This window comes from Leptodactylus fuscus, chromosome 3, assembly GCF_031893055.1.
Source record: "Leptodactylus fuscus isolate aLepFus1 chromosome 3, aLepFus1.hap2, whole genome shotgun sequence".
Classification (NCBI taxonomy): domain Eukaryota; kingdom Metazoa; phylum Chordata; class Amphibia; order Anura; family Leptodactylidae; genus Leptodactylus; species Leptodactylus fuscus.
In genome coordinates, this window is record NC_134267.1 from 110,754,576 (window position 1) to 110,766,643 (window position 12,068).

Here is a 12,068-nt window from a genome sequence, read left to right on the forward strand (position 1 = left end):
TAACTTTTGCTCAATCTAGTCCTGGCTTTGGCTTAAAAAACTGCAATAAAATCTGCAACAAAAAAGGCTGCATTTCCGCAATGTGGGGCCTTAGCCTTAATCTGTTGCATGAAAGTGTATACATCTTTTAAGAATATTTATCTATAAATATTATCTGCATATAAATATGGAAAATCTTAATCCTTGCAGACAAACTTTAGTGTGTAGGTAATTCACTGGACCTGCATGTGTGTATTCATTTTTTCTTTATAGCTTTTTTTGATAATATCTTCTCCTTAAAATACAACACATTAACAACTGATGCCATGTCTCCTTTCTTATTATTTTCATTGATAATTATATCTCAAGATATACTAACATATGCTAACATGCCTTCACTTAAACTGCTGCTGAAGGTAAACCTGCTGCTTTCTATTTCCTTTATTACACCACATATACATGCAGTGCTTGTAATCACCTTTTACACAGAGATGTGTTTTCTTTTTAAGGAACAGTATATTTAGACAGGATTTTGATGGGGCAGCACTATTATTATTATTAATGAACTGGAATTATACACCCTTTCCTGCTGACGTTGTTAATGGCTTGTTATAATTTGATTAATAATATCTCTAATGGTTTAGTATTTTTCTACATGAAGATATGCAGTCCTACGGTAGATTTGTCACATTTCTAATGAAAATTTGTTGCAATATTTTTTTTGAAAGACAAATGCTCAGTACTTTGGAATAATACATCAATAATGAAACAATGTGTTTTATTTTATTTAAACAAATTTATCTTTGTTAGATTGAAATGCCCTTTTAAATCTAGTTTACAGACCTATGTCTAGGTTTTATAGCTCAGATTTGATCAGTAGACACGGCAATGGATGATATGGCAACATTTCATTTCGCTCTTTTCATGTGACTTATTAAAGCATGTGCCCCCTTGCTCTGCCCCATCTTATGGGAACCATGTAAGGCTAGGGCCCCAGGTTTGGGAAAAAACAGTTTTTTTCTTGCAGATTTTGCTGCATTTTTGAGTAAAAGCCAAGAGTGGTTTGAGAAGGGAGAAGTATAAGGCTAAGGCCCCACTTTGCGGAAACGCAGCTTTGTTTGTTGCAGGTTTTGTTGTGGTTTTTTGAGCCAAAGCCAGGAGTGGATTGAGCAGAAGGGAGAAGTATAACAACTTTATTTCCCATTCCTCATGTAGCCATTCTTGGCTTTGGTTCAAAAAACCGCAACAAAATCTGCAACAAAAAAAACTGTGTTTCCGCAACGTGGGATCTTAGCCTAAGTGTTTCCTTTTAGGCTGAGGCCCCATGTTGCAGAAATGCAGCTTTTTTTGTTGTAGATCTTGCTGCATTTTTTTGAGCCAAAGCCAAGAATGGCTACAACAGGAATGTGGCATATATAAGAAGTTCTTATACATCTCAATCCACTCCTGGGTTGGCTCAAAAAAACGCAGCATAATCTGCAACAAAAAAAATCTGTGTTTTCGCAACATGGGTCCTTAGTCTTAGGCTACATTCCCACGGAATAACGCTCCGCACATTCAGACACGTATACACGTGTCACAGTGTGACACAGATCCCATTAACTTCAATGTGTGCTGGCTTACAGGCGCTACACATTGAATCAATGGGAAGCTTTTTTAACCCATTGATTTCAATGTGTAGCGCACGTGAGACGGCACACATTGAAGTGAATGGGATCTGTTTTGAGCGCTCACACTCTGACACGTGTATACGTGTCTGAATGCGCGGTGCGTTACTCCGTGGGAACGGGGCCTTACATTTCTCATTGCTGTTCTAGCTGCTCCTGGATTTGGCTAAAAAAAAATGCCACAGAAATCTGACACAAAAAAGCAGCTTTTTCACAATCCTGAGGCCTTAGCGTTTGTTTGAGCCAAACCTACTACCCAGACCTAGGGCTGAGTTCACACTGGATATTTTGGTCAGGATTTTGAGGCTGAATCCACCTCAAAATCCTGAACAAAAAAATGGCATCCATTCGTGGCTACCTGTATTTTGGCCCGGAACCTGAGGTGGCCTCCGCGTCAAATTCCGGTCCAAAATACTCCGTCTGAACTCGGCTTTTTAAATCCCATTGAGCATCTGTGGCAAGACAAGAAAATTGCTGTTCACAGACACTCTTCATCTAATCTGACTGAGCTTGAGCTATTTTGCAAAGAAGCGGCAAAAATCTCAGTTTCGAGATTTGCAAAGATGGTAGAGACATACCCTAAAAGACTTGCAGCTGTAATTGCAGCAAAATGTGGCTCTACAAAGTAGAGGGGAACCAGGCAAGTATCCCACCTTTCACACCTGCTGTTTGGAGTTGTCCTTAAACCTCTAGACATTGTCTTAAGTACATCCTCTAAATTTAGTGAATTTATATAAGGTGGGTTAGATGAGTGTCCTGTGTTTGTATGCAGATGATATCCTATTTTTTATTACTAATGAAACTGTTACAGTTCGATGGTTCTCCAGCTTACTGATGGTTATGGATCCTTCTCCTGTTTGAGAATTAACTGGGTAATGTTTTTGGCTTAGGAATTAGAATACCCTTTAGCTGATACTTTCATGACCTTGCAAAGTATTGACCATTTTATCTTTATCTATATATCATTGTTTCAATGGTTTATATCATCATATTTCAGAGGAGTACTCATTGAACTGTGTACTCCATTAAATAAGTTTGGGATAAAATTGTTTCTGTTTGTAAAAAAAAAATCTTCCTTTAACTATGACAAGTTTTTTTTGTTTTTACCAAAATACCATATAGACCTTTTTTAATCAACACTAACTCTAAATTCTTTCTGAAAGGACAAGCCCCCTGGAATTGCACTCTCCAAATTATCCTCCAAAGTATGAGATGGAGGTCTTACAGTTTCAAATTTAAGACTATGTTGTAGCAAAATTAAAAAGTATCAAATATTGGGACCTATTACTGGCAAATAAATATTTTTGAAGATTTTTTGGAGATGGACGAAGCTCTCAAGATTTGTGAGTTCAGGTTTGGCATGCTTGGGTCCCACGTCAGGTTCCATAGGAGCTTGATTGGCTCTGCATGGTGTTGGAATTGGACCTACACAATCAGGGTGGAACTATACCTGGCCTTGCTGCATTCGTGGCTGCTGCTGCTCGAAACACTCAAAACACTTGGACCATGAAAGCCATGTATTGTCCTTGTTGGCAGTGGTATGCACCTTTCTCCAGACTGACGTTTCCAAGTAAAGGCCCACATGCTCCGATACATGCTGATATAAATGAGGGACAACTTTCCTGAAGAAATAATGGCGGCGTGCACGCATGCCATCAGTTGCATGCCATCAGTTGCAAAACAGTGAAATCCACTAAATGCTATGTCAGTGACTGCGCTGCCAGCAGCTTGGTCAGGTGCAAATTAAGTTGGACAACTGCTGGATGTTTGAGTGCATATTGCTGTCTCCTGGTCACACATTCCCTTATGGATAACTGACGGCATGGAAGAGGGGGAGGAGAAACAGATGGTGATAATGTTGTTAACAATGACCATGTGCTAGTTCTACGTGTAAATGTGGCCTGCCTACCAGGATGATCAAGAGGGAGGAGTAGGAGAAGAGCCATGCTTACTTCTCCTGCCAGTGCCTCTGTCAAGTCTGTTTTTCCTAATAAGAGAGTGATGCCTTTTTATGTGAATACATAGAGATGTAATTCCTACATTTATTCCTGCACAGCTAAGACTAAGTTTCTGCTTGCAGATCTTGCACATTGCCATGGAGTTATGTACAAAAAAAATTCATAGGAGATGATCACATGTACTTGATGCTACCAGCAGCAACAGAAAAAAGTCTGCCACCACACCCACCCTGAGAGGTTCCCTTAGGTCTGCACTAGGCAGTTTTTTGGATGTTGGACAAGCCACATGGCTGGAATTACTATCACCATTTCCACCACCCTTTTCATCTGATGCCACGTGATCACCCTGACTCGGTTGCCAGGTCCTATCTGCCAGAGAATCATCATCAGCAATGTCATCATCATCTTCCCCACATCTTCATGACTAGATATTATCCTACCTTCCCTACAAGAACGACTACCAGTAGTAGTAATAGTACCACAGATCCTGCCACCACTACCTCTACCAATAGCTTCTTCTCTGTTTGCACACAATGTTGACATTTCCCATTCAGTTCATCAAAAAGAGGAGGAAGACTGCTATTAATTGGAGAAATAAATTGCACAGCAAGTGCCACATCACTACCAGGATCTGTGTCAGTGGAGAATGTGAAGGAGACACGGTTAACAATCCAGAAAGGGCCTGTGATAAATTATGTGTTATGTAGGAGGAGGAGGAACACACAGAAACTTGACCAAGATCGCCTCCCATTTGCAATATCCTCCTGTGACTGAGATGAACCAGCTAAATAATAATAATTCTCAGAAAGTACAATGATCCTGCAGCGATTGGTGGTGTCACCAAATGCCGAAAAAGTATTGCTCTTGCCATGCACATTCTTTTTGTTAGTATGGTAGTAGTATTTACACAACTTTTTTCACATTCCCCTTCTTTTGTCTGCCGCCTGTCATGTTTTTTTTCCACTCATTTTTTAACACACACAGTACTTGTTTATTAATAAAAAAAAAACCACTGAAATAACAGGGATTCTGTTTTTACATTAGCGAAGCGCAGTACTGGTAGTGCTATGGCCACCACTACTGTCTGTGATGTATATCTAGAATTACATATGCATGAGGCAGTCAGACGTGTGCTAAATGTCTTGACTTCGAGGCTGAATAGATTTTTTTAACTTGACACTGCTCAAGAATAATTAAAGAGAGTCTGTCATCTCCCCTAGGCTTGTTCAACTGTCAACACCATCTTACAGAATGCATTAAACAACTTACCATATAAACAAGGGACATCCAAGTGCTGGTCCTATCCTGCTCCATGTCATCAGAAGAGAATGTATCAGAAGCCCTCATATACGTGAATGTGTATCAGAATGCACTTGGATGTCACTTCAAGTGTCATACGAGTGCATTCCACTATAATCTCAGTTCCACATTGAATCATACTCAGTCGTGTGCATGGGACTAATGTGCGCTGTAAGGGCCCCTTCACACGGCGTATACGCTCACTGCTTTGGAGCGTGTAAACGTTCCGTAGTAGCGGCGTCTAAAAGCAGATCGCATTGTTTTCTATGGGAGCCGGCAGCGCGCGCTCGCCATAGAAATGAATGGGCTGCTTTTTCCATTCATTTCAATGGGGAGCGCGCGTCTGCCGGCTCCCATAGAAAACAATGGGAACTGCTTTAGACGCCGCTGCTACGGAACGTTTATACGCTCCAAAGCAGTGAGCGTATACGCCGTGTGAAGGGGCCCTAAGATGGTATTGACAGTTGAATATGGAAGGGTGATAGACTTCCTTTACAGGGGTTATCCCATGAGGCAAGAATGGGATGAACTTTCTCCAGTTGCACATTCAGCATAACCACAGCCAAGGTATGACTGGTGGTGGACAGCGCTACCATTGACGTGAATGGGAGCACCAGAGGCAACTATCTCTGGTGCTCCCATTCACTTCAATGGGAGCGCCGTCTACCCGCCAGTCAAATCTATATACAGCCGGGCTGCAGTAAGGCTAAATATACAGCAGGAAAAAGAACCTCCCATTCTCATTCTCACCTTACCCTTTAAGTATTGGAAAGAGGCGATAGCTTATATAGAATCTCAATTTCAATTCCATATGACCCAAGGATCTGTATTTTAGGTGACATCTCCCTGCTATTACTATCGAATAATAAGTTGCATGTTTTGGGCAGCTTGCTACTTATTGCTAGGCTTGTAATTGTTTGCTAGATTTCCTATATGATTCCACCTGGGAAGATGTGGGAGAACAAATTGTTTTATTCATGAATTGCATTTCCTTAGAGGCATATCTATCTTTAAATATGTTTATTTTTATTGTATTTTTTATACGATTTTATTATGTCAATGTAGACCAGTGGTTCTCAACGTTTTCAATCAAAGAACCTCGTAGTGAAAGTGTCCCAACCAAGTACCTCTATAGTCGCAATCACTTATAACTGTTAATAAAATAAGGCTTTTTTTTGGAGCTTTTGCTTACAATTATGAAAAGGCACTCACATACCTACATGTAGTATAATAGCCCCCTCAGTGCCCCCTCATTCAGTGTAATAGCAAAACAAGTACCCTCACATATAGTATAATGGCCCTCACACTTAAGTGCCCCACATGTAATATAATGACTACTATAGTGTTCCCCATATGTAATATTATGGTCTACACATGTCAATTAAGAACCCCCACAGTACCATAGCAGTCCTCATATAGTATAATTATCCATAGTGGCCCCTCCATGCATTATATTGTCTCGTATTGGCCTCTCCATGCAGTATAATGTCTTTGAATGGCCCCTCATGTGGTATAATGTACCTGAGTAACCCCTTAATGTGGTATAATGTACCTGAGTGGCCCCTTCATGCAGTATTATGTACCAGAGTGACCCCTCCATGCACTAGAATGTACCTGAGTTGCCCCTTTATTTGGTTTAATGTACCTGATTGGCCCCTCATGCAGTATAATGTCCTTGAGTGGCCCTACATTAATAATATTTCACATACATAGGGATTTCATGTGGTATAATGTACCTGAGTGACCCCTCCATGCAGTATAATATACCTTAGTGGCCCCTCATGCAGTATAATGTCCTTGAGTGGCCCCTTCATGTGGTATAATGTACCTGAGTGACACCTCCATGCAGTATAATGTACCTTAGTGGCCTCTCCATGCAGTATAATGTCCCAGAGTGGCCCTACAATAATAATATTTCACATACATAGGGATTTTCTTACAATATGCATTTTATTGGAATTCAGCAGAACCTGATATGAGTTTTTCACCTATGAACTACAGTTATACTCTGAGGGTCCCTTCGGACTTAATCAAATATAAAAACAGTGATACTTTCCTGTCCTGGGCTTCGGTGCTTCTCCCTGTGCTGCTCTGGTCCACAGAAATGACGTCAGGCAGTCACATGGATCACATAGCATGTGAATTGTTACATACAGGTAAACAACATTGGTTTTATGTTTGATTACTTCCACATGGCATCTGCTAATTATACTCTTAGGGTCCTAAGAGACCCTCAAAGTATAATTGTAGTTTGTGGGTGACAAACCCCAGAAGCTACTATAGGGATGGGAACTCTCACCGCTGCGCTTAACATACACACACACACACACACACACCCGCAGACAGGTAGCTGTACCTCCAGGGGTACGTGTACAGCGCCTTGAGAACCACTGATGTAGACTGCTTGAAACACTCTACTATTTATTTGAAAAACACTGTGTTTGCTTCACTTTTCATGTTGTACTGGACTTCCATTTTTCCTACTTATATTACTACATTGGCTCATTGAACAATTATTGTATGTACAATTGTTTTTTCTTTCCCAAATGTGCTAAGTAATTGTAAAAAATAAATTAAGAAATAAAGCATCACAGTATGATAATATAGCTTGTTTGTGTACAGTTATGACCAGAAGGAGGCCCACCCAAAGCAATGTCTTAAATAGACTAGAATTCCTAATGAGGTTGAAGAGCATTGGGGTGTGTCAGGGGCTCTGTTGCCTATAGGCTTCTTTTACATATTTATAAAAACCTGTTTTTTTCTGGAAATACAGTATCTTAAGGTATGCTTCTATAGTGCACTGTGGCTGGTTTGACATAAACTTTCCTGGTGACAGAATTCCTCTGAAACATAATATACCATCTATTGTGCCAAAGTATGTCAATAAACAATTTGTTGTCTTTGACCACCTTGACAGGTCAATCCCCCTGCATGAGAGGTTCTACCAAGATGAAACCAATTGAAGAAGGTGTTGAGGATGATGTGTTTGAGCCAGCTTATCCACTTTCAGCTAAAATCCAAAGGCTGCCGTAAACACAGAAGTGACCAAAGTACTAAAAGAGGAAAATGTTGCTTGGAGAATAAAGAACCACTGAACTCCAGAAAAGCTCAGGGTGGTTCTTTTCTCATATATAAAGGATAGTATCTTCATTTTTTTCACATGTGCAAGAATTGTTTTTTTGTTCACTGTTCACTTTTTCCTTTCATTGTCTATAGCATTTAAAATCTGTTTGTTTCTGTGTTAATAAAAAAATATATAATGCACAGTTTACTTTTTATCTACTTTATATCCTTTCAACAGATATCTATGTTCAGATTTATATTTGGGAACCTTCATCTATTAATGATATACTCTGGAGAAACCCCATTATTCTAATCAAATACAAGTAGGTTTAAGTAAGAGACTTTGATTCTATCTTCTGTTGGTAGAAGTATATTTTTAGTTAGAGAGCATATATTGTTTTTGGAAACTTATATAAAGAACCTTTTACCGATTAGCTATAAAAGAAGTTGATCGCTACTTTCTTAAAGCACCTTTTCACAGCCAGAACAAAAATCTGTAGGAACAAACAATATTTAATATAATTGAGCATTTGTTATTTTAGTGGATAATTGGGGGACCTTTTTGCAGGAGCCAGTAAATAGCCATTTGTAAAAGGACCCCAAATATCTGCAATTTATACAGGTATCAGAATTATCAGACCATAGGATGCCTTTTGAAACTGTCATAGAGTGGAAAAAAACAACTCAAAACATTTTCCAAGGGTCTAATATTAGGACTCAGAGGCATTGGATACATATTTTTTGTTCACATTAGTAAGGGTCCTGTGAGTCTGAACCATACCAGTCGTACACTAGTAGCCTGGAAACCTCCTTTAAATCAGTAAGCATGCAAAATTGTGAAAGCAGCACTGGACTCTACAATAGAGGCTATAACTGCCAGAAATGGATCCAGCAGGAACAAGTTTAAAGGGAGTCTATCATAAGTGTTTTATTTTTTTAAATGATCACATCATTCTATAGCCTTTAGTAAGAATATTCTAGGCATACCTTTGCTCATGAAATCTGCTGTATGGGTACACAGTGGGGCTCATAATCGAAAGAGTGGTATTTGGCTTTTGGAGTGCACATTTTACTGGTTTTCAGGTGCCCTGTAGAATTTGCAGTGTCCCTAAAGTTTCAGTACAATGGAAAAACCCCAAAGTGACCACATTTTAGAAACTACACCCGTCTAGAAATTTCTCAAGGAGTATTCTCATTTTGAAAGAAAACAGAGATTTTTTTTCAGCTCACCCTTAAATACAACGCATTGGTAATCATCTGGCCGATGTGCACGGAAGCCGGTGGACTTGTCCAGCTGAAACGACTTGTAATTGCACAGAAGGAATATCCAGCACGAATTAGTCGATGTATAAAACTTAGCCTTTATTCATGATCCATTAAAAGATTCTCCATACAGTAACCATCAAGTTAACGTAGGTGCATAGATGTTACATTTGCTATGCGTTTCGGGTGCTGAAGGTGTCCCTTCCTCTGCAATTACAATTCTCATTTTGAGCCTAATGCTTCCCAAAGATGAATGTACAAATTGACAATTGAAATTTTTAAAGTAATATGCAATTTTAGTGTCCCTACTTGTTGTGCCCACTTTGTCATCAGAGACATGCACTCCTAAAACTTTTAAGTGAATTATCACAGGAACATGGCATAAACTGCTCTTTGGGCACACAGCAGGGCTCAAAAGGGAAGGAGCGCTTCACTTTTTAGCTTTTGGAGTACTGATTTAGAGGGACTTTCTGAATGCCATGTTATCTTTGCAGAGCCCTGGAGATACCAGCAAATTGGAATTCCCCAAGAAATGACCCCAGCTTGTAGGGGCTATTTTAGGCTCTCTGCAAACATGGCATGGCATCCAAAAACCTACAATCTAAATCTGTGCTGCAAAAACACATATAGTCATGGCTAAGTGTTGGCACCCCTGAAAATATCCAGACAATGAAATATTTCTCCCAGAAAATTATTGCAATTACACATGATTTGTTATGCACATGTTTATTTCCTTTTTGTGTTTTTGGAACAGATTTTAGCTAATCACATCCATACAATGCAGAAAAATATCTGCAGCGATTTCAAAAACCATTGTATTTTTGGAAATCGAAGCATGTCAATTATACCTCCGGAAATGCTGGCATTTTCTCTATAATGAAATTGAAGCAGAAAGTTCACACAGGAAAACTCTGCAGTTTCTGTGAAAAGTGTTTTGGGAAAAACTGTGATGCGTTTCGCTGCGGCCCACTACATGGGGCCTTAAACTAAGAAGTAAGTTCCACATTATTTAGCAGGGCACAGGTTTCAAGCAATATGGGAAAGACAAAGGATATCTCTGTTGTCGAAAAGGGACAAATAGTGCAATGCTTTGGACAAGGTATGGAAGAAAACTTAAGTGATCATCATACTGTGAAGATATTTGTGGCTGATTCCGAGCACAGATGGGTTTGTGTGGATAAAGGCATAATAAGGAAGCTTTCTGCCAGACAAATCCATTGGATTAAGACAGCAGCTGCTAAAATACCATTACAAAGTAGCAAATAGGTATTTGAAGCTGCTGGTGCCTCTGGAGTCCCACAGACCTTTAAGTGTAGGATACTCCACAGGCTTGCATTTGTGCATAAACCTACTATCTAGCCATCCCTAAACATTGATCACAAGCAGAAATGGTTGCAGTGGGCCCAGAGATACATGAAGACTCATTTTGAAACACTCTTGTTTACTGATGAGTGCCGTGCAACCCTGGTTGGTCCAGATGGATGGAGCAGTGGATGGCCACCATGTCCCAACAAGGCTGCAACATCAGAAATTAGAGGCAGTCATGTTTTGGGCCAGAATAATGGGGAGAGAGCTGGTAGGCCCCTATAGGGTCCCTGAAGGTGTTAATATCACCTCTGCATGGTAGAGTGAAGAACTGTGCCTTCCGTAGCAAAACCATCTTCATGTATGACATTGCACCATTCCATGCAGCAAAGAATAACTCTGAGTCATTGGCTGCTATGGGCATAAATGGAGAGAAACTCATGGTGCTCAACCTTTAATTAATCCTCAAGCAAAAGATCTATGAGGGTGGGAGTCATTTCACATGCAGCAGCTCTGGGAGGCTATTCTGACATCCTGCAAAGAAATTCAAGCAGAAACTATCCAAAACGTTCAATGGATGCAAGAGTTGTGAAAGGGATATCAAAGAAGAGGTTCTATGTTAACAAGTAACTTGGCTTGAGAGATGTTTTTGAGCCAAATAGCTTTTTAATGCAGAAAATTCAACAAATGATCATTTTTAGTTCTTTACAACCTATAAAATCTTTACAAACCCTGTTGTGCCAAATAATTTGGTGGATTTTGATTTTTTAATTTGTGGAAAAAAAAGATGTTAACGTTGGAGGGTCGTCCAATAAAATTTGATCTGTACTCTAACGGTTGAAGATTTGAACATTATCCTGACTGTCATTTACATCTGTCATTTAGAAAAATCAGGAAAAAATATAATTTGCATAATAAATTGGAATACGGTGTTCCTAATGCAGACTGGGGAACCTAGGATCCCAGCAGTCATGTAAATACATTGGACAATAACGTTTGTAGGAGTGCCAATGCCTATTAAAACGAGTCTCCTCCTTCTGAATACATGTAAATGCCACTGTCACCATTGACTGTGGCATCTAAAGGGTGAAACACCCATATTCAGAGGTTTTATGATAATTATTTTTTTAGCCAGCACACATCACTGGCAACGTACCTGATTTTAGTCACCAGTAGCACTTTATTCTTGATATACAGCTTTTTAGTAAATATGCAGATTCATTTCATAACTATAAGGAGAAATATGTTTTTGTTTCAAAGAAGTAAACCATTTTCCTCTTTAAGTATTTGTGTACTAGGTTAACGGTATTATTTTACGTACTCAGATACCAGAAAACAAAGTATTATTTTTATTCCGGCAAGCTTATTGATTGGTTGGGTGGGTTCTCTGCTAATAGTAGTTTTGGCTAAGGTCCATTCATTCTTCTTAAAAACCAAGAACCAGTGTCATAGAAGATGGCAGTTAAGCATATTTGATGTACTGTTGTGCACGAAAGTGCTGGCAAGCATCCATGCTTGCTGCTAAACCTGTGTT

General features: G+C 39.5%; 1 protein-coding gene across 2 annotated transcripts in view; it reads left to right on the plus strand.

The window, feature by feature from the left end:
• Positions 1–8,152, plus strand: part of POPDC1 (popeye domain cAMP effector 1) — a 66,516-nt gene extending 58,364 nt beyond the window's left edge. Inside the window, exon 8 of one of the 2 annotated variants that reach the window (XM_075268163.1) lies at positions 7,821–8,152. In XM_075268163.1, coding sequence (XP_075124264.1) covers positions 7,821–7,936 — 116 coding nt within the window. In that variant the 3' untranslated portion in view covers positions 7,937–8,152. The remainder of the gene's footprint in view (positions 1–7,820) is intronic. The other variant, XM_075268164.1, reaches the window with a different exon arrangement.
• The last annotated feature ends 3,916 nt before the right edge of the window (positions 8,153–12,068 follow it).